Raw genomic sequence first — 24,348 nt, 5'->3', positions numbered from 1 at the left:
TATGGTAAGGAAAAAGACAAAGTCTGCCCCGAAGGAATAGYTATCGAATCTTCCCTTTCTTGTAAAAACGTGAAAGCTTGCAAAAATTACACTGAGCTACACATGTTCCTGTTGAAGACAATCAGCATAAAGAATTTAAGTATTCTATGACTGTTTATCTACAAAATAAGATTTCGCTTCCCTGCAAAATACAAATGTGTTTCAAAAAATTAACACTTCATATTGGTTTYGCATGTTTCATATAAGGTTTTCACATTAAAACAACACATCTGTGTTATGAGCAATCACTTCCTCTAGTATACAGATGCAGACCTAGATTGTATTCATTCACTCCTGAGGGAATGGCCTGAAGTTGTGCCAGGGGAGGTTTAGATTGGGTATTAGAAAAGATTCTTTCTCCAGAGGCTGAACAGGCTCCCAGGGGGAATGGTCATGAGCTGTTCATTTCTAGAGGGCAGAAGCTCTAATGGGCTGGAGGGTCCCCTACCTATGCCAGAATATAGTCCAAGAGACAAAAGGGAACAACTTTATTCCACTGCTGCTGTGCCAGACTGCCCCTCAGTATACACACACAAGTACCTGTCAAAGAAAAGAACTTTCCCACAGGTCTTGCCAGCCCAGCTTAACAMGCTAACAGCATCTATTCTTGTTAAAACTTGAAAAGAAAAGCTTCCTTGTCTAGATGTGATGGAAGAGAACATGGAAAAAGGCAGCTTTGGCYATGGTAAGACAGTAAATGCAAGCTCATGCTCTATTTTGGTACGCTAAAGCTTAGGACTTCACATTTTATTCACACTAAACTGGGTTATAGGAAAGCAGTGCATGGAGCAAGAACCTGTTGGATGAGACCTGCTAAAAGAAAACCTTACATTTAAAGTAAGTGCACTTAAAGTAAAAATTGAGTACTTAGTTACCCAGTAACTGAGGTTTGCAATCCTTACCTCTGAAGCAGTAGCTGCAATATTAACACTGCTGGACTGTCCGTTCATTAGGTCCATACTGCCCACACCATTAATCTTCAGCCCTACATTTACAGCAGCAGGATCATCTCCAAGGCAACCGAATAACCATTCCTACAAAGAGAAAAAAAAGCATCAGAAACCACTTTCTTCATAGGTTTTAATCAAGATCCAGTGCCTAAAATCCTTAAAAAAATAAAGGACTTCCAAAATGACTATACCACTTTGAGGTCCAGACTTTAGATTCTAACATATTTTTAAATTACCTACTTAAAACCAACATTAACAATGGAAGATTCCATTAAGATCCATCAGTTACTGGGAGCATTAATTTGCCATAGTTTTTTGCCCTATTATTTTCTCTATACCAGGAATCAATATATAAATATATGCAGTAGCCCTAACAAAATGAGGTCTGCAACATCAGTGCACATATGATGTTTTTATTACCGACTTTTAAAAGTTTATTCCAGATGTTAACTCTATTAGATATAAATTTTAACAAGGTATTATCCAATCACTTCCTGTCTTACATGCCCCTTCACCAGCTTTAAGGAAAAATTATCACATTGAAAGCAATTAAAAGTACAAGCTGCATTTATACTTTTCTCCACAAATGACAAAAATGATTGCTTAGTAAAAAMCCCCACACAAACAGGAAAACACACAAAGGAAAACTCCATACACTAACTTTTAATGTATCCTTGCAAGAACACTATTACTTTTCATATCTGCAGATAAAAAGCTGCAAAGAAATGGAAACCTTTGGCATCCACTGCAAAAACATTAAGACTACCCAACCCCAAAGAGTTACAGAGAGGAAAAATTGGGTTGTGCTTAAATTAACGAGCTGTTAGTGCCCTCTAGTGTGAAAACTATTATAAATCAGCTTCCATGGGTCTATGTCTGTAGCAGGTTTGATTGCTTCCAAAGTTGCTGCTGTYTATGAAATTCACTTTTGGTTTGTAGTTTAACTCAGAGCTATTGCAAGGTCTGCAAATAAATGGAGAAGGGAAGTGACACGTAACTGAGTAATTCCACATGACGAAATGGTATGATAGCAGCTCATACTTAGGGCCGCTTAAGGAATGAAATAAAATAATCCATAAAGCTGTATCTCCAAGTCACGTAAACAAGTATGCCAGACAGACAAGCTTGGAAGGCAAAAAACTGCAATATTTAAATATGAAAATATCCTCAAAAAAGCAATATTTAGGTAATCAAATAKCCTCAAATTTTGAAGTGTCACCATAGGAATGCAATACAGAAAGGACAGCAATGAAAGAGAGCAATGTGGCAAATGTCAGTCAAACACTACAGCTTCCAGGTATTTTTGAATATTACCAGTACCACGTGAGCTGCACTTCTGCAATTCAGGACAGTCATCCACATTTTACCTCGTCTTGTTTTGGGAAAACTGATGGAACTGTTTCATTCCCAGGACAGAGGATGCTACATTTCACTTAATTGTTACACTCCAGCCTATGTGCTTTAATTAAGACTGATTCCACCACTAAAAATGCACTCARCTGCACTTAAGCTTTAGCTGGTATTGTACTAACAGACCACATAAAGAGAAAAAAAAATCTCATCTTTGGCTTCTAAGTGTGACTGCTGTCTTGTTTCCTATCTCAATTATCATTCAGATTGTCTTCTGGAATTTTGCCAAATGCACAGCTCCTCAATGCCTCTCTCCTATAGCCTTTTCATTTACTGAAGGGAAAAGCACAGAAATAAAACTAACTGATGTGTCACAAGTTTCATTTGTATGGTGACAGTAGAGGACAGAGGTGTCACATCTTCAAAACCAGTTTYGGGCCTCCCACATGCTCAAAATGGTAGATTTATCCCAAAATTATCTCCTCTGCTAAAAAACTATCCTTTAAAAATTGGGGATTTTTTAAACTACAGTATTTTTAAGGACAGATGACATTTAGCATAATTTCCTCTTACTATCTGGTCCATAACTGTATCATACAAAGCCAAGCTTAAACTAAACGCATATTTGGCTCACATAGGCTTCAGTTGTTCCCCTTCCCCATATTAACGGGAGGCAAAAAGGGAGAGAATTAGTGAAGTCCTCCTGTGCAAGGACAAACAAAAACTGAACTTGGGGGCTTCTTCTGTGGAAGTATTTGGATGGTGCTTTTAGAAAGAAATAATGCATATCACAGAAGCCTACAGAGTTGGCAGATYAGCCTCAGCTCCACAAGAGCAAACGAATCCCTCTATCAGCAAATGTTGAAGCCCAGTTTTCTCAATGTTTGGTCTCACATAACCCACAGCCACTTACAGAAACTCGCTCCCCATATTTCTTAACAGACTTTCAATCAGAGGATCTGCCTGGAAGGTACAGCTGTGCTGCACACTGCTCCAGGTTTTCCTTTTCTACCTGGTTACTGTGATGGGAATTGAGAGAACTCTGTCTCTTAGTGAGGTGCAGAGCCAACATGCTGAGAAGTGAGTTCTATGAGGAACATGAACACTGGGGTTCTGGGTTTTTTTTTTTTTGGTTTTTTTTTTTTTTTTTTTTTTTTTGTTTTAAACTAAGTAGAAAATCATTTAAAAAAAGCCTCTGCATGCAAAGGAAACTGAGATTACAAAATACAACATCTGCCATCAAGCTGTATTGTAACAAAACTGTCCACACAACAATAATTTCATGCCCATTGTTGAATTACAAGAGTATGTCCAAATACATTTTTATTTTTTCACACTTTGTGGAGATACAGTAAGGTGCTGAATTAGTACTGAACTCCTATTAATGTATATTTATCAACCTTAAAGTTGCAGAATTGGCAACTTTTACCATGTTCTCATTTCTAAYGTAGCTTTCAAAAGTACATCACCACTTGCATAACATGGAAAAGTCACAGCAACAGTTTTGGTCAGTGTGTCACTTAAAAACTGAAAACATCCTCATACTGGAATAACTAAATTAGGCTTTGTATAYCACCCTTCTGCTCAGCACCAAAACAAGCACTAAAGAGCAATATCAGAAWGTAATCAAGAGCAGAGAATTTCAGAGGAACACAGCTGGGTCTGTGGAAYGTCTGTCACCACACTGCAACAGTGAGTCAGAGCTTTCACTGCAAACCCTGTATATCCAATTACCAAAACTGAATTACACTGAGTAATTTGAACTTCCAGTCTGTTTCTCCTCTCCAATTTAGTAAATGCCTTTGTGCACAGAAATGCACTACACATGGCATTGAAAGCATTTTATGTGAAGCCCAAAATACCAAAGCATTTATGCCAACCTGAAGCCTGGACACACTCTGTGGGATCTTCCTACCTCTTCATGCCACACATACTGTACAGTAGAAAGCAAACTAAAAATACTGATACAAATATTCATCACACCCAAACAATAAAAATATCTAGACTATTGTTGTGTCTTAGCCACAGCCAGCAACTCAGTCCCATGCAGCCAACTCACTCACTCCCCCACAGTGGATGCGGGAGAGGATCAGCAGGATAAAGGTGAAAAACCTCACGGGTTGAGATAGAGACAGTTCAGYATGGAAAGCAAAAGCTGTGTGCTCAAGCACAGCAAGGAACTCATTCACTGCTTCCCATGGGCAGGCAGGTTTTCAGCCTTCCCCAGGAAAGGAGGGCTCCATCCTATGCAGAAGTGACTTCGAAAGGCAAAAGCCACTCCAAATGCCACCCCTTCCATCTTCTTCCTCTAGACTGAAGGCCTGAAATAACCCCATTGGGGTTAGCTGTCACAGCTATATTCTCTCTCAATTTGCTGAGTACCCCAGTCTACTTGCTAGTGGGGTGAGGAACAGAGAAGTTGACTCTGTTTATGCCCTGCTCAGCTTATTCCAATGGTATCARCACTGTTCTCAGAACAAATACAAAACACAGCCCCACACTAGATACTGTGGAGAAAATGAACTTTATCCCAGCATAACTAAGCAGGGTCTGCTGCCTTCAGTGAGTTTTTCTGCAAATTCACTCAAGGTTGTGCTGATAATCATTCCCCTCCAAGGACTGACCTGCAGATCCCCTCAAAGGGAAGGCAGCTCGGTAAGGATGAGCAAGGGCAGTAGCAGGGTGTGCCTCAGCACGGCTGCTGCAGAGCTGACCTGATCTCAGCACAAAGGCCAGAAAGTGCCCTTTGTTTCAGATAAACAGCTCTGGCAGTGGAGCGGATCAACTGACTGCATCCCAGCTGAGTGAATCAACTGGTGKTGTAAATGCCTCTCCCCGAGTCCATTGAAAAAGTGACTGTCTCCCAGAGTTAGCTACAGCAGCATGGGAGCAGAGACAGGCCTCTACAAAACCACATAACAAAGGAATTTTAGAGAGCTTGAGCTTGCTTCAACCCACATATTCCTTCCTGGTGACTKGGGACACAGAGCATCGTGACAGTGAGCATACTCCAGAGACCAGGAATGGGGATCTCACTGGTGTTGTGTTTCAACTGTATGCTGCAATTGCTGTAGTTTGCCAAGCTGAATTTGCATTTACATCATGATTTCAGTGTATTTTGTACCACGCTGCTAAAACAAAAATCCTCCAACATCAATGAGATTCTAATTGTTAACAGTCAGCATAATTACACCCTCCATATATATAAGATCTGGAAGAACCTGGACAGAGAGTATGGGACTCTCACAGATGTCTAMTAGAACACTTACACCTGACTCCCTTCCACAGCAGATGTTCTTGACTCAGTTTRGGTCAAACACTGTCCCAAAAATACTGTACAAACAGCATTTTAGAAGCTGACCCTAAAATTACATTTAAAACTTCCTGCCCAGATCAGGACCAAAGCTTTGAGGAAACAAAGTGAAGTTTTATGAATAGCTCAAGAGTCACGAGGACCCATATCCTCTTTGTTCTTATTCATAATGTCACTACAAAGTGTCATTTGTTTTGATCACAGATCCCCATTAAGAAAACAAAAGTGCCTTGCATGGATCATCATTAATAAATGCAGAGCCTYTACCAAAGACTTAAGAGACCAAAAAACAGTATGGACCAAAAAAATCTGTTCCACATACAATGAACCTGAGCTCCTGATCTTGTGGAAACACCCAGAAATTGGAAGAAAACTTACCATCTAAATARAAGGCAAGAGCTGAGACAACTGCTAAGAAAACCCCAAACAACTCACAGCCAAAAAAACTAAAAAACCAAATATACGAATAAAAAGCAAACCACAAACTCCACGCCAAAAAAAAAACACCAAACAAACATAAAAGCCCCACAATGAAGCAGAGAGTCATCAAGGAATAGGCAAAGAAAAAGTAAAAACAAATTGCACCTTCCAAACTACATCTTTCAGTTTTACTTGAGCCACCCAAAGCAGAAACCCAGCCAGGTTAATACACTGTAAGAATAAAGAYAGTATGTACACAGCCTTAAAGAAGAGAAATTATAGTCACCTAAAGCCATGCTTTAATTCTGTTTTCAGTAAGCATTATTAAGGATAGTAAGATACCAAAACTGATAAAAATAGAAACTTCCACAAAAGACATAAAATCAGAGCTCACRCAATTTAATATTTCTCCATTCTCCTGCAGGAAATATATCACTGAAAATAATAAAATCCCAGACCTAAAATCTCACACACTATGAAGTCTCCAGGCACATGAATCTTGGCAAAGCACTGCCTAATTTGCCACTCRCGAAGACTGAGATAAGAGCACAAAAAGGCACACACTGGGTAGAGCCATGACAAAAACAGACAGGGGAGCATAAAATTAAAACCACAGATTACTAAGTTATTAAATATGCAATACAGGACAAATATTAGAACAATAAAACATTTGGAAATACAGGAAAGCAATATAATACAGGACAAATAAAACTATCTGATGGACAGAAAAATAAAAAAAAAAAAACAAGTCAAGAACTCTTGGAGCTGATTCCTGTAAAATTTCTGTTCAGCTGGAAATGATGCCACCAAAGCTGTAAGCATGAAGTAACCACATGAGACCCAGATATTTCTATTAGTCATGTGCTAATACTATCTGCAAAACATTGCAAAAGAGACACTGATGCTGTATTCTATGCAGTTCTGGTCACCTTGCTTCCAAAAAAAATTTTACAGGAAATGCATACACATTACATCTTGCAGGTATTCTGCAGGTATTTAGAAGATAGTGAAACTTCTTTCATAGATGGAAACCAGGAAACCTCAGCTTGTTTATGCTAAGAAACTGAGATCTGCATGAGGATACACTTGCCACGTTGAACTGCGAGGAGGATAAACCAGAAGTATTAATAAAATTAAGCAAATTTATACTCAAAATCTGAATACAGCAATTGGGTCCTTGAAGAGTTTTCAGATAATACCACTCATAGCAAATATGCCACAGCTGCCTCAGTTCTTGCTGGACTCCTCTCTGACTGCACCAGCAGCACAGCTGACCCAGTAAGGCAGACTSTGGCCTTCTACAGTTCTGCTGGAAACTCAAAGCACTTCTGTACTCACACAGCTCACTTATGTCACACATACATTCTTTCCCTAAGCATCTGTTGCACAACAGTCACAGCAGTATTAGCTAGTTAAGCTCCAAGACAGATGAAATTAGAATCCACAGCAAGAAAGAGAACAAAAARTTCTTTCATTAGGTTTGACACTGAAGATTTAAATAAAAAAGAAGCTTCATTTAAAGATATTCATTTAAATTTGGATTCTCTTTATCTTAGAAAAGGTTTTATCTGACAATTAAGCAAAATTATTATTCTTTAAGAAGACACTATTCACAGAGCACTTTCAATATCATTTGTTCTGAATAAAATCTTAGTGCTGCTTTTATGTACCTCATCCTCCAGCTTTGGGAACAAGAGGAGGCTGRGGAGGAAGAAGAGAAATAGAGAGAGATAACATTAAAGTAATAGTAAGGCTCTGTCTCATTCATATCTTAGTTTCCAGCTRTCTAGACCTCTCTCCATGGCTCTCCAATACTCAGTGCTCCCCTTTTTAATCTCAAAAACTGGTACAACTTGCAGCTCCCATTTCCTCGGATAAGATAAAGAAAGAAAAACCAAAACTGAAAGCCAGAAATATCATTTTCCAGGGCACAAGTTACTCATTTACCAAATCTTATTACAAAATTCCAACCATTAGCTTAGTTTGTCATCAACTTGCAACAATAATCAAGAGGTTCAGCTCAAAATGGTAATTTTTTCAGGTTAGTTACACACAAATAGGAAGAAGATCCTTACCGTTCTGACTTCCAGCACACAAAAAAGCAGCTTTCCTCAGTGGACTGACTCAGAGCCCAGCCTTAGCTAGTAGATATTCCAGCACAAGGCAACAAATTCTAGTGTGAGAAGGGGTACACAGCTGCAAGCAGTGGCAGATCCAGGCCCTCACACAAACATGAATCAAGCAGAAGGAGAGGATCATTGCAGGCAACAAATGGAGTAAGGCAAAAATGTGAACATGTGTACGTACTATTTAGGTTTAGCCTGAGGTTGTAGGAGGTTGGCTTTCTTCTAACAAAAGGCCACTCCAGCAGCGTCTGAGTGTTAAAAGATGAAATGTAGGTGCACTAAGAAAATAATTGCACAAAACCTGAAGAACTTTCAGCTCACAAATCATCAGGTCTTCTTCCTTCAGAGATCACCAACAAGCCTCTGTAGCTCTTGAGAAAAGCACCCAGACGAAAACTTTTTTTCCTTTGGATCTGGCTATTACTTCGCAATTGCTGTCAGAAGAGTGAACCTCTAGATTTATAATACATAGTTTGGTTTTCTTCCCATATGCCAAAAGAGTAAGCAGTAGGGAACTCTTAGCACAGAAAGTACATCAAAGTRTAAGGTTCTACCCTCCTCATCTCCCTCCCATAACTAAAGCTTACCCAAAGTTTAACCTCTTTGAGCAACATTTCCTCTCATCCTGARGAAGAAATCCAGGTTTGCTCAGGGAGGAAATAGAGGAGAATCCCTCCGTGCCCCAAAGACACACAAAAGGAGAAGACATAACCTAGCGACATTCCTGAAGTATAGGAGCTACCAATCTTTATTTTCAAGAATAATAAGAAAAAATATGACGAAGAAAATAAATAGGATTTAGACTAGAAGCRAATATTTTAAAGTAATTAGTCAGTTCAATAAGATGATAATCTATCCCCAATTGGATATTCCAAGACCTCTACCACATGGCCATATAGTTGTCAGTYTGTCTGCAAACAAGAGGAGCACTAAGTGACTAATGTCCTCTTGATTAACTGATGCCCAGTCTGCAAAGTGTTATTATGGCTTAGAAGTGCAGGCACAATATCAGTGGAATTAATAAAGGAAGAACACATCTGTGGAYACTATTCTGAACTGGGATATCATACTTAAGAGCATGCAACAATGGAGCATTGATTGCTGCTAGCATAGACTTCAGGATCCAAAAATTCTTTTCAGAGACACTTAGACCCAGTTTTGCTTTGTTTGAGAATAGTATAAACAGCAGAGGAACAGGCAAGAATTAAGACTGTGCATCAGCAAAAATACTACATCTCACTACACAAAGTCTCTAGAACTGCCTTCTATATTCCTAGCTTTATTTTTGCTTTTCAATAAGGCAACATGAAAAATTTAATCTTCTGTGTAAACCTACACATCACACAGGGATGTAAAGAAAACTCAAATATCCATGCAACTCAAATAATCTTCTGTAGGCATTAAGTAATACAGCCAACACTGCAAACAGCCAAATCAAAACCAAGATGATCAAACCATCCTAGGACAGATTTTTAATGAGWGATGAGAAAATCCCAACTGTTGCTGAGTACCTGCCTCCAAATCCACAGARTTAAGGACTCAGTACATCCACCTCGACTGTACTCTTGCTTTGCTAAGGCAAAATAGCCTGACATTTAAGGAAAAGACAACAAAATTCCCCCCCTCCCCCAAATGTTTACTTTCTCACTCAGAAAGAAGAAAATATTGTTGAGAGAGCATTTTACAGTATTTTTTTGTAAAGCCATGAGTAGACAATAAGGACCTCTCTCAAACAGGACACACAATATCTTACTCTGGCTTGAAATTCAGCTTTTGGAGAGGTGAGTAGAGTCTGTATCAGTAACACCCATTACAACATTTCAACTATGTTCTTTATAATTATTCTTTTCTAAACATCATGCATCAATATGCACCATTGCTATAGAAATGGTGYTAACAGGAAAAAAATCTATCAGCCAATGAATTGCCTGTTTGGTATGCTGACTATTATGGGAAACTACAACAGACATTGGGGAAGGAAGCTGGATCTTCTGCCTGTGTCACTATCCCCTGCATTCATTTATAGAAGTGTGTCAAGCCCTTGGTATCCAACTTCCACAAGCAAACAACCCATAAACCTGTTACTTATTGATCTGAGCATCCCATTCACCTCTTTTTCATATTTCTAACCCCCTTTGGAAGGGCCTCARTAAATCTTATGAGAGAACAGATATAGACCCAAATACCCATAGTTTCATGTAACATTAAATACCTTTCTCCACCCAAGATCAGTCAGCAACTGGTGACCAGTGAAGCATCTGCCCAATAAAACACGACACAGAAACCAGGCAAATCCAAGTTAATTCAAATACAGGACTCCAGCAGTCAGATGGCACAAATATATTTCAGTCACCTACTCAATGTGCCTGAAACTGGAGACCAAGAGCATGCTTGCTTCAACTGAAGTAATTCAGAGTGAACATTTTCATAAAGAATAGTTAGTATGTTTCTAAGATGGTATCGGACTTTTTTCTTGTTATCAAAATAGAAGCTTATAGTAGACCACAGGGCAATGTTGTCTCTTTAGACACTCAAGGTAGACAAGAATTTATTTGAAGGCCTGAAATTCTGGGAAACACATTTATTGTTTGTGCACTAACAACAATCATCAGAAAAATCTCAATGCGATTTCAGGTAAATGGGCAGTATAAATGAGAGCCCTRCTGGAGCCATTTCTAAGCCATCTATCTACATTATTGATGAAAGATYTGCTCTAAAGAAGGAATGACATAATAAATATCTACAGAACTTGCATAACTGATGTAGAATACAAAGCTTTCCAGAAGACATCAAAAAGACACTGAGATGTAGCAGCACAAGCATTAATTTGAAGAGCACAGCTGGCAAAGAATAAGAACCAGCTCTACAAAATCATTTGTATACCTCTAAGGGCAGTAAAAGCAAGCTTCAAACTCTTGTTATGAAACTGAAAGACACTGCAGGGGAAAGATTAATGACATGCCTTTGATACACTCTGTCAAGCAGGATTTTTTAGATTATTCCAGCACTATGAATTCAGCACAGTATGTTCACAAGTGATATCCTACCCAACTACTTGGTTATTTGAGTTATTCTGTGGATAACTGGATAACTACCACTCAAACATATCCTTAAGCTTATGAAATGCAGCTGTGTCTGTTTCTGCCAAACCAATGAAAGCAAACATTAAAGATTGATTTAAGTGAAAAAAGGGGCAAATGGAAAACCTGGGTCCAAGAGTAATGACAAAGTAGTCTGTACACAATATAGCTGTGACAGATTTGAAGGAGAATGGTGTTTTCACTGTAAACTACTGTTTATAGCAGATAACTTTGTTTTTAAGGAAATCATGCCATTTAACATTTCCTTTAACTAAAAACAGAATTACATTCATCTTCTTATTAATCTTTTAGCTGATAGAAAGTAAATCTAGAATGCTATAATGCAAGAAAGTATAGCATGATAAGGCAGGCTATCACTATTAGGGATATAAAACCTATTGTCATGGGACAACAAGGTGATGTTAACTTTATCTTTAAAAAGCTCACAGATTAGCACCTTTAAAAAGTATCCCTTATGAACTGCTACTTCAGTAATACTAATAGTCTTAGAAACATGATTGGAAAATGCTTTGCTTTCTTTTCCAGGTTCACCAAAACCATCACAGTGGTAAAGTAGCACAAAGCTCAGGGAAACCACAATTAGAACTAAAGCAAGGATCCTGAGATCCTAAAACACCTACCAGGTAAGCATTTCTGTTCGCTGGCAACTCCTGGCAGGAAATCCTGCAGGAATTCTGTTCTAAATTTTGCACAAACATCTTTTTTCCCCCTCCTGAAGAGAGGATATCTTTTAACCCAGAATAACAACAGCACTGGCTTATTGTCAAGCAACAGATATTGGTCATTCTGGACAAACCAATGAAAGAGAATTCTTCACCTCATCTGAATGAAAATACACTTCTTTGAGCACTGCCATGCCCTGTATCGTTGCCTTAAAACAATTTAGTCACATAAATAAACACACAGCTTAGCTAAGACAAGCATTTTTGCTGTCATGCAAGATGCATTYTGAATAGGAGGAAAAAACACGAAAAAATTTGCCATGACTAACACAGAGAACTGAAAGGGTCTGAGCAATAGTTTCTAAGTATTTGGAATGAGTAACCTAAGTTACAGTTTGGACAAAGATTTGACATTGCTTTGTCATTAAGCTGTCTTTGTTCTGGAGGTACAAGGWAATCTATCAACATTAGAAGTATGAATGGACACTGCACACCAAAGAGGAAGCAGCCTTGCCTGAGCAACAAAAAAGCCCCAGTGAAGAGAAAGCTGTGCTGGTCAACAAACTCAGCTGGGAGAACTGGATGGGGAACCCAGTGAAATATATATATATTTTAACTAAATTAATTAAGATCTTTCATTATTGTCTCCAAGACAAGATCATCCATATCAGCAAGCTAAAAAACCAAAACAAAACACAAATTAGTAATGTATTTCCCCATTCTATATTACCAGGAAGCAAGTTGCAACTTTTGCTGAAAGAATGGCTGAARAAGTCAACAGCTTGGCTGCACCTTGAAAACACTTTAATCTTTCAGTTTCGTGTTCAGCTTGCCAAGTAGGGGAGGTTCATGCTGGTCCTAACTGTTATTTAAACATAAACGAGAACTAGCCACATCATAAATAGGGTATTAGTACCTCACTGTTGAAAAACCCTGAAGTCACCAGCCACAACATGGTTAGTGTGTTTTGGCAGGTGATACTTTTGAAACAGGTTTATCACTTAAAAGTAAAGATATTTTAATGACCTATACAAATTTATCTTTCACTACCTCCAAGACAACAAAGAAAACCACCTAAGCAAAAATAGCAAATGCAACTACCAATTTAAATGCATAATTAATATGYATATTGGGATTTACAGGATCTTTCTGACAGGAGAATCTAGCTGGTTCACAAACAACAGAGTAGCATTTTCCAGGAGAGTTGTGTGTGGCTAATAAACACCATAAATCTGACAGAGCTGGCAAACATTAGACAGCAGGGCTGCTCTACCACAGAGTGCTGCATAAACCAGCTTCCTCACTGACAAATGAAGCCAATTCAACATCAATTCACCCCGGGATCAACCAAGCCACATCCCTAAAAATGAACACAATTCACAAGTGGTATCTCCAACCTAGGCAAGACTCCTTTATCTCTTCCACGATATGCTCTCTGATTTTATGGATTGTTATATTAAAAAACATCGGCCTCCTCAACATTAGAGAAGATGCTAATTATGAATTCCAAAAGACAGCAATTTTCTTCCTGTAAGCAAAACACGTCTACCAACTTTAGGAGAATCATAAATACAGAAAAAGCYGCAAAGAACTGCGATCAGCAAGTCTAATGATAAGATCATAGAAACACACCCTACTGCCCTGGGGAAAAAAAGATATCCAATTCCATTAACGGACTGGAATGTAATAGGGAAAGATGACACCAGAGAAAGAGACAAGCAACAAAAACTTCAGTTGCTGAAGTCCATCACTTCTCCTCATCTTCCCTCCCCTCACTTCAAGTAAAATCAAGGAGATAAGCACGACATTTAGTGCCAGACACACAGAAATCTGACACCCGAAAGCAACACAGAACTCTGGCAAATCCCAAGGCAGCAAGGGAAGCCTGTCTTTTCCTGGTCCTTGGAGAAATCTCACTTCTGTCCATGTCCTTTAACTGCACTACTGCCTGATTCTGGCTTCCATTTAAGACGATCACTTCATAAAAAAAGAGATGAAAAAAAATTACATAAAGCATGGAGTTTTTCCTAAGTCAGAAAAAAAGAAGCTAGCTTCAAAAAAAATCAGTACAGTTGAAATAAAGTTCTAAACTCTTCTACAATATACTTTTGTTTACAAATGAGGGATTTAACAAACGTTTTGTGGGTGCAATAGCTTAGCAAGACATCTCTCATGTTTGTCTGATAAATAATGCAAGTAGCTATCTTCCCTTTTTAGCAGTATCACTTAACAGATGCCAACTGGATTTCTATGTCTGTCTAACAGCATAACATAAACACAACACGCCTCTGAATTGTATCAACATATAGACTTGCACAACAGATTCCACATTTTCCCAACCTACCCTTTATAAAAGACTTTCTGGCCTCAGCAATGCCCTTTCAATTAGTGTCTTTACTGTCTTGTAAGKTACAAAATTCAGATCAATTATTCACCAAAACCACATCAGGCCTCAAATTAACACTGCATATTGTTCATTTGTCTTAGTCTAAACATGCTTAAGAATTCATCCCCCTTTTGTATATTTGCAATTTTTTTCTATAAGCCCAGACACAATGTCACCTTAAATACTTTAAAACTTTCTATTACACATATAAAAATAATTTGGGAATGTGCAACAACAAACACATGGATACTTCTCTCTCTCCCTCCCAGTCATACAGCATTCATGACCAAAACCAGAAGAAATTAAAACCAATCACTGGTCTGTAACAGAACTTTAGACAATTTTTTCTTAACAAACCTTCAATGCCAGCTTACACACTGCTATAGAAATAACTCTTTGAAGATAAACTGCCTTATCTGAAACACGAACTAAGTTCTAATTGACGAAACCTTCCCACCACTAAGATAGCTTCAGAAAAGAGTCAAGACTGACTTTTCAGAAGTATTAAAGGCAAGTCACAGCAYGAAATACAGTTCAAGTTCTGTCATCACACAGACCCTATCCACATTAAAAAAARAGCCAGCAAGTTAATTAAGTACAAGGGCAAGTCATTACGTGCAGACACTGAGGAAGCTACTCACAAGCAGGTCCTACAGCACTCCATATGCCTGTCATTCCTCAAAGGTAAAGAAACACCACACCTCAAAAGTAGCTTTCTTCACTTAATAATGCTTTAAMGTCCCTTCAGCTTTATAAAACACTGTACCTTTGGCACCCATCTCCAGTGAAAACTTATCAAGCTTCCCTTTTTGTTTCATCTCGTGACTACAACTTGGTTAGCATCATTTTGCTCTCCAAATTCCTTTAAAATTATTCCAGGTGGACACWCTGACCACTTCAACAGATATTGGCAGTAGAGCTGAACAGCCTCCACAAATAAAATATACCTATAGCTTCAGAAGGGTATAAAAGATAACCAAAGAATCAGTTTCATACTGCAATTAGATCTAGTACAACTAGCTTCATTTGTCCAATGTAACTCAATATGTACTTGCCTAAAGCATCATTAAAAACTTAGTAAGGCACATCACTAAGAATACCAAAAGCTATTATCAAAGAGTTAGCAAAATCTGTTCAAAATAAATCCATAACAGACCCAGCCTGAGAGAGAAAAAAAAAAACCTAAGGAGGATTACAAGAAATTAGGTATCATCAACAGAGCAACCAACCAGCAAAGGGTGGCCAGCAAAGCAAGTTTCAAACATGAAGTGGCAAAAACATTTCTGCTATAGAGGGGCATTTGYTGTTATACAAATAACATGGAAAACTGTTTCCTAAGAAACTGCACACCTGACTCCATCAGTGAATGGCATATTAAAAGGTAATAATAATAAAGGCTTATAGCTAGGAAATGTTTAACCTCATGTTTAGCCTCATCCTATCTTGAGGCAGACCTGAAAGGGCCAGGTTTTACCTACTMTAACAAATGCCTCGAGTCCCAGGCTGGGCACTGTCCACCATACTCATGACTCTCAGAAGCAGAGGATCATGTGTAGCCAAGCAGAAATCTTGCTAGTACTTCAGYAATTTTGTACTCTGAGCTCCAGAAAATACTTACAAGTCACTTCAACTGCATGGAAGGACTGAACTCAATGGATTTTACTCTTACACATTATTCTTTTCCAAAACGCCTGTTGGCATATTTCTGYAAAAGTCTGATCAGTAATAATATAAAAATTATTTAGAGGTACTTACCAGACAAGCCTGATGACTAATGCCTAAACAAACCGGTCAGACAAAAAGTACATGACTAATACGCTAAAAATAAATGAGATAGCTGCCACTACTCAGGTAGACTTACCAACAAAGCACATGGGAAAACTGGCTGGTAATCAAACACTAGGCTGTTGGCAGAGTGGTCTGGCCCGGCCACCCACAGTAGCACTGTTCAGCTGCCCTTTAACCACACAGGGAAAGTTAATTACGTGACAGTGGGAGAGGAAACACAACAATCATGAGTCATCCACATAACCATGTGYTTTATCAATGTACTTCATAATATGAAACTACTAATTAGTGACAGCAAAAAACAGTGATGCAGTAAGGCAGGAGAGAATAGCTTGAATCTTTGGACCTTTTTGTATTTTACTGATTTGGCACTTAGAATTTATGTGMATTTTGAAATCCACAATGAACACATAGGAAACTATGCAAGCCTACCAGGATTCTAACACCTCACATCTGCTAATTGCAGATATTTTTGGAATCCTCATGTTCAGACTTCTGAATATGATCAGCTGTATTACCAAGCTCCCAGAAACCCCATCATCACTCTCAACTCGCTTCCCCAGCCCACTGTAAAAGATGCAATGATAGTAGAGCTTAGCTCTGTGCAAAAGGAATTTTCAGAAATGCCACAAGAATACTGAAGTGCCCCAAATTTTTCTGCATAAAATCTGAAACAAAGTGTATACAAAGCTCCCAGACTTGCACACCCAGCTAGGGATTCAAGTTTACCACAAATCAGCACTCCAGAAGCTCAGCTATAAACAGGTCATCTGATCCACTTTTGATTTCAACTACTTTATGGGGACTTGATTTTATACTTGCCAGTCATCTCCATCACTAATGCTTTTTTTGTTCCTTTCTCTGTCATGACATTAGCCAAGGTTTTGTATGGCTGAAGGACAAACAGTTTAGGGGAACTATCAAACTGAAAAACAAGGACACGGGCAGGAGTGAGAAAGCTTAATTTCTTAGCTGGGTAGGTTACCTGATGCAGCTCTCTCTACTGTATTATCTCTTATTTCCACCAATACACTGTGAGAAGTGAGCAGTCAATAAAAAAGTTGCCTCACTGCACATGGAGTCAAAACCTAAGTCAATTACAAACCAAGTTAAATTAGTTACAAGTGGACTAGAAGCAACCATTATACAGAATTCCTGAATTTGAGTTCTACACAGAACTCCGAAGTCCACCTGTGATTACACACATCCTCAGACAAATTCYTACATGAAGCCTATGAAGAAAAATAGTAATTTGAGACCTCCAGATTTTCACTGGACACTTCTGCCTGCCTACAAATTAGTCGGAAAAGGATGCATCACAGGAGAAAATGTGCTCTGTATTAGTCCTGTTTATTCATTTATTGGTCTGAGTCCAGTCACTCTATGACATTATACCACTAATTCTAAATCTAAATGAAAATAAAATACTATAGTCTAGACAATTACCCCAAACCCTGGGAACATTAATAACGTGATAAAAGCAATCCAGTCTACAAACTGCATTAAGATCACTTTTTTCAGGATCTCTGCCAGTTCTATCTAGCCACTATTATCTAAGAAATACATTTTCAACTTCTGAAAAAGATCGATATTCTTCTTCCCCAGCACGATCAATCTGAGCACATTTCAATGAGAGCAGATTCCATAGTTTCCAAGCTGTCCCCTAATGAATAATGAGGGAGGCACAAATCAAACAGCTTTTAATGCCACACAGCAATRGTCAGAGAATGGACAGCCAGACCTAAGTCACTTCAGACTTAATTGATTGCTGCCAATAGTATAGCTCCATTAAAGAGGAACAGAGGTGACACACACATAACCCAAAGTGTTAAGTGCCATCGAGGCAGCTCCAAAGCCAGCAAAACCTTCTGCACCACATTTTGCATTCAAATCACTTTAAAATGGAATTACAGCATGAAAGCCAGAGTATCTCAAGCTTCTCCTCTTGTGCAAACCCTGACACACATTTCTTCTCTGAGCACTTCAGCCCTCGGACAGCTGACACACACACAGGATAAGCACTGTAAGCCAAGAGATTCACCAGCTCCAAGAAATTAATACACTGGACCAACCACTTTTTGGCAGAGGAGTCCATAGCAAGCTTGACAATCAAATTCCCTCTCTGGCAGTTCTGCTCATCCCTGAGCATGCTGGTTTCAATTCCCAGGCTTGTTCTATTTCCTTACTTGCACTAGGAACTACAGTACTATCTAAAACCCATAGAAGGAAGAGCAAAGATAACTTCCAGTCACATTTTTCTGCTCTGATCAGTTGAGGGGGGGGGGTCTCAGTCTTCCTGCCAAAGACTTAAAAAACTGATTTTACTGTTTCAATATGATTGCTAACAGAAGTAATAAATGTGAGTCACCAGAGGGCACTAACACTTCTACCAAATGGCAAATGCAGCCTTCAATTAGGGAGGCTGATAATTACATCCACATCATCATGTATATTTTATCTGGATTGAACTTCAGCCAGCTTGTTCTAATCCATGTTCAAATCTCAACTACATACTGATGAGGCAGTGAGCTACATTAACTGTTGTGGTCACACTTGCAGTACATGAGAGAGACTCACAGTCTGCTCAGACAGACCAGGGGAAATAGGGCAGGCACACATTCACATGCCATCTCAAGCTTCCCTTGCCTATGGAATGTATGTGTACATCTAAATATAAATGAAATTCTGAAACAGGCATGGAGAACTGGCCACAAGTCCTACATTTCAAAGAAACAGAACAAATAACTATTCTCAAAAGTTTGAATCAAGATCTATCCTATCATAGGGGACTGCAAGCCATATCTGCCTACAAAAGAGAAATGGGAAAGGCTTCCCTTTAACCATCAAACAGCAATGGATGTGCTGCTCTCTCAAGTCTGACACTGAATTAATTGCCATCTTACAGCTTTAATCTTTAACAAAAGACACCGCTCTTTGCTACTGAGAAATAGGCAGGTTTTTAAATCACAAATATGATGCACAGGACGGGCTGACAGGAGCGTTTCTTGATATTCTGGCCAACCAGCTCTAGAGCCTCTCAGTGCCAGGCAAAAGTGTGCACTGCAGCACGGCCAGGGGGTTTCTGAGGCAGGAAACCTTGACTTGTTGATGCAACGGATACCAAGAGCTGAAACACACCTTAACAGTGCAGACATATGAAAATAAGGGCAAAGACTCCAGGCCCTGSAGGGTACACAGCTGCTTCTTCTCCCAGCTTTACCTAAACTGTCATTCTTGTAGTCAGGACTGTARGACAACAAAGACAGGGGAAGGGAAAGGGAATCCTATCCTTATGGAAAAGTACACCTTACACATTGAGCTGCTGTTTGTTTGTGCTGGAGTTACTGACAGATAAAAAGTTACAGCGACAATGAGGCTGGGAGGGGTAGGAAGAATTCTATGAACAAACTCAGGGAACACCATAGGCTCAAGAAGACACCACTTGTGCCATTTGACAGTCTACAACCCATCTGGAAGCCCRCTGGGAGTTCTGAAAACACCAGCTGAGAGTGTGCTTGAGTGGCACACCTCAGAGCAGTGAGTCCAAGAGAGTAAAGATCAGCCTTATATGCAGGTCAGGAACACTGTATTTTAAAATACTTTGTGCTGACTCACTAGATTTCCCAGTTTTTTTAATTGCTGTACTATAAGATTCACCGAACAGGTCCCTTTTGTTAGACAAACTSTCCTATAAACTAAAACATAGACTGGCAACAGCCCCCCTTGGCCACAGGTCCGTTTAATGGTCATCATTTATGCCATTCTAACTTCTGAGTCACAGCAAGCAGCTCCAGTGTTCACAACACATCATGCCACACAACACATCCTCTGTGCTTAGGACTTTGGGCCACCCTCTCCCTGTCCCCACCTTCTCCACTTCACACAGCTCCTTCTGACTGCACAGCACCAACATTGGGAACCCTTGGACAGTTCACACTGCCTTGCTCCAGCTCCGATATCGGATGGTCCCTTCCTGGTGGGCAGAATTCCAGGTGGAACCAGCTTGCCCACAACTGGCACTCCAATGCCAAGCTCCCTAGATTCCTGCAAGGCTTTTATGGATCTTTGTAAAGGAAAAAGAGTTGCAGTAACATATCAACTGAGCATACAAAGCATCTACTCCAAATATCCAATTGCAGCATTAAGACACACTCACTTCAGCAGTCTTTTAAGGTGATTAATTCACAAACAGACAAAACATGAAGCCCACAAAGCTTCTGCTCATGCAATAACTATGACACACACACTTGTAGTAAAAGATGATTCCTACTGCAGCCGTTCCAGGTATTTAAATGGAAAAGTTTCAAACAGAAATTTTCCCTCATTATTTTGAAAATACATTTCTATGTATGTTTTCTAACAAGAACTGTAAATCAACACTCAAAAGAGAAATATATTGTGTCTTTGGTGGCCTATACTTTGACAAAATGCATCCAATTYCACTCCTCATTGCTAAAGGACATTCTGAATTCAGCTCTACTTGCTGAATGAAAGGAGGAACACAAATGACTCAGCTTCAAGCAAATATAAAGGAAAAGATTAACCCCTAATCTCAATGAAAAAAAAAACAAAACAGTGGAACAAACTGATTAAGATGGAGGTGTGGCCTGTCAATTCAAATCTTTTAATATTCAAACACATCAAGCAGAACATTAGCACTTACTCCGTAGAAACACAGTCAATTTCAAAAMTCAAAGCTTACTCAAGTAGTTGAAGTTAAAGTTAGCCCTGTATCTTCATTCTTGTTCGTTAGTGCTGAGCAGTATAAGGATCAATAAAATATCTAAACATTGGCACTTATAATCTACAGTCGCCAGGTAAGATAAAAGTGTAGAAAGGAGATCTCTCCAAAAATCTGCCAGAAAACCCCACATTTCTACAGAAAAAAACCCCAAAGAAATAAGCAAAACTCACTGCTGAGTAAACAGGGTAACTTTATGAAAGTTTTTTTTTGGGGGGGGTTGGAGTGGGTGTCTCCATTAGACTGAGGCAAACATTTCTCATCAAAATGCAGCTAAATAAATCACAAGGTAGAGTATTTCACAAGGGGGCTYACAGACACCAAGTGACTGCTGTACATCCTCCACATGAATTCCCAAGTGCTCATCCTMCATCTCAGCCATGCCACACCAGCATCTGAGAGCAGAACACGCCTCCAGCCATGCTGAGAGGAATATTTCATTCCAGACTAGCCAGAGTGTTCCTTTACATGCAGCCCGAACTCCAAATACAGATGTCACCAGAGGGCACCCTCTCAATTCCAGTGACCCAGTATTAGCCAACTTCTGAGCAGGACTGCAGACAACCCACGAGCAGGGATGTGCAGAGGCTGTGGAAAGCAGGAATAGTTCTGCTCTTGCAAGAGATTTCCTTTTTTAAAAAAAAAATCCCACCATAGAAATTAGGTTTTTTTTTTTAAAAAAAAGAATTGACTTATATRGACCAGAAATGCAAAGTATTTTCCAGAGTAATCAGAGACACTGCTAGAAAAAAAAAATCCCAATTATCAACTTCTGTACAATGCTATGCTGTGGCACTTGATGGTGCCAACTCACTCCAGCTGTTTTGGCATTCATGTGTATCATATCAACTCACAAAAGCAAGGCCCAAGGCAGAGGCCCAAGCTTATACCGAGGCACCTATGGAATTCCTCTGGTTCTATTATCAGATACTACACCTTACATGAAAAAAATGCATTGTCAAGAGAAAGCTATGGGAAACAATACATTTTTCTACTCCTCATTGCTCTGCATCTGATATTAAGAGGGTCAGAGAGAAAACTATGTACATGAAAAAGGTACAAAAGTATGAGCCCAAGTGAGTACTTTTCAAGCTTTGATTGTGTATTATTTCTAATGCCCTGTTGAGAGTTAATTATGTTTTAAAACAATCAATCACCTGGTGAGCTGAAGCTCATTAAGTAAAATTATGCACAACCACTAAAATATGCAATAGGTCTATATACAAAAAGGGTCTTAAAYCACTGGTTAGCAAACCACAGTTCAGCACAGACTGCTAAACTCATTTTGTTTAGAAATAAATGCCACCATAGTACAACTAAAATGAAGTCAGCTGCAGAAGCAAACAGTGATAAGAAAAAGAGAAAATAATCATTATGCATCCCATATTTTCCAATCCTGAGAAAACAAAAAAAACTATGGGCCTATCAAACATTTGATTGCCTAGTTATTTACCTACCCCATTTGAAAAGGAATACTCTCCACCTCTTCTAGCTGTGACAGCAAAGCTTCCTAATTCAGCAGTCACAGAGTGCAGGAATAAGATCTGTGCAAAGGYTTCATTTGTCATTACAGAGCTCTCTCAAATAGTATCAGTATAGGAAACTTACAAAATAGAGGCCTGTAACTACTATTAAACCCACACCGCAAGTTACTCCAAACTATTACCTGTCATCACCACTCATCGTGGTTTCAAATATATCCACAGAGTTGCTTTTCCAGTATCTGCTGCCCGGAAAGAAATAATGCCAAATATGCCTCATGTCAAATAAAAAGCATCTATTTGTCCATTCTCTAAAGCAGATTCCCGTCTACTGCAGGCAACACGCTCTGAAATTACCCTGGTTTACATGAAAGCGGGGCGACGTGGTGTTTACCCCCTGCCTACACCCACTGTCCATGCTGTCCCCTCGTGTGCCCATCCCTGCGCGCTGCCCTGCCTTTCCTACCACCATCCCTTCATGCTGCCCTGCCCTGTCCCTAGTGTCCCCATCCCTGCGCTGCCCTGCCCCTCGCGTCCCGGTCCCTGGGCCCATCCCTGGGGCAGGACCGATGGATAGCGGTATCTCACCGCCACAGTCTCCGCTCCGCCCCGGCCGCCCTCCGGCCCCCTCGGTGCCCCACGCATGGACGCGATTCTGCCCGTCCCCACGCACCAACAGCCCGGTCCCCAGGGGCTCCAGAGACAGCAGAAGGGAGGTGTCCACGTTATAACCCACTCTTCAGCCCCGCACGCAAGCACCGGGGGGACGAACATCTCTCCCCGCAGCCCCGCATGCCTCCGTCCCGCAGACAGGCTGGTGCCCCGGGCGCAGCCGCCCGCACACACCGGCGACAGGGGGCTCGGCACTCCGCTCCCCGCCACCCCCGTGCGAGGCGGAGGMGGACGAGAGGGTGGCAGGTGAGCGGCGGAGCCCTGGGGGGGGCCGGGACCCTCCCCGGATCTGGGAGGGGACGGAGCGCCTCCAATCCCCGGCCAGCAACAGCCCTGCAGGGCCCGGCGTGCGAGCCGGGGTGAAACCTCCTTTTATCTCTCCTCCTCCAGCTCCGAGGAACCGGACAATGAGCCCCGCGGAGGCGGGCGCCGGCTCCCTCCTCCTCCTCCTCCTTCTCCTCCTCCTCCTCCCTGCCGCGACAGCGCAGCTCACCTGCGAGAGGAGGGATGGATGCCGGCGGGGCGGCCGCTCGGAGGTGCTGCCGGAGGGGCGGCGGTGTGTGCGCGGGTCCCTGCGCGCCCCCGGCTCCGCAGGCGCGGGGCGGCCGCGGCCACACTCCCTCACACGCTCCCTCTCACACACACACAGACACACACACACACGGGGTGGGGGGGCGCCCGCGCCGCCCGCGCATGCGCGCACAGACCCCCCCGCCCCGCCTCCTCGCTGTGCCGCGCGCGGGCTGCGCATGCGCCGCCTCAGCGCCGTTCCCTCCCCCCCCCGCCCCTCGGCCGCGCTGAGGGCGGGCAGTTCTCCTGTGTGCTCTCCCACAGGATCGGTGAGCTTGGAAACGATCACCGGCAACCTGTGACAACAGCACGGCGTCAACCGCACCAGGGTACTCGGTGCCGCGTCCGGTGTTTCCCTAGACACCTGCAGGGGCGGTAACTCCGCCGCATCCGCGGGCAGCCTTTTCCAGTGTTTAATCACAGAACTTTAGAATTGTTAGGGTTGGAAGGGACCTCTGGACATCACCCACTCCAACACCCCTGCTCAGGCAGGGTCACCTGGAGCAGGTGACACAGGAGCGCGTCCAGGAGGGTTTGGAATGTCTCCAGAGAGGGAGACTCCATGCGCTCCCTGAACAGCTGTTCAGTGCTCTGCCACCCTTAGTGCAAAGAAGTTAAATTTTTACATCTTCACCCTTTCTGTGAAGAAATTCGTCCTGGTGTCCATCCTCAACCTCCCCTGTCTCAGCTTAGGACCATTCTCTCTTGTCTTGTCCCTTCTTCCCTGGCAGCAGAGCCTGACCCCCRTA

General features: G+C 41.0%; 1 protein-coding gene across 6 annotated transcripts in view; it reads right to left on the bottom strand.

The window, feature by feature from the left end:
- RALGPS2 (Ral GEF with PH domain and SH3 binding motif 2) overlaps positions 1–23,681 on the bottom strand; it is a 109,588-nt gene extending 85,907 nt beyond the window's left edge. Inside the window, exons 1-2 of one of the 6 annotated variants that reach the window (XM_057374931.1) lie at positions 23,523–23,681; positions 942–1,073 (exon numbers count right to left, since the gene is read on the bottom strand). In XM_057374931.1, the coding sequence (XP_057230914.1) occupies positions 942–998 (57 nt within the window). In that variant the 5' untranslated portion in view covers positions 999–1,073; positions 23,523–23,681. Of the gene's footprint in view, positions 1–941; positions 1,074–22,542; positions 22,567–23,030; positions 23,375–23,522 lie in introns of those variants that run through there. The other 5 variants (XM_057374935.1, XM_057374936.1, XM_057374930.1 and 2 more) reach the window with 5 other exon arrangements.
- Between the last annotated feature and the right edge of the window lie 667 nt (positions 23,682–24,348).

The sequence above is a fragment of the Malurus melanocephalus genome, unplaced genomic scaffold (genome assembly GCF_030028575.1).
Source record: "Malurus melanocephalus ecotype Western Australia unplaced genomic scaffold, MMel_1.1 scaffold_236, whole genome shotgun sequence".
NCBI lineage: Eukaryota > Metazoa > Chordata > Aves > Passeriformes > Maluridae > Malurus > Malurus melanocephalus.
This window is presented reverse-complemented; position numbering and strand designations above follow the sequence as displayed.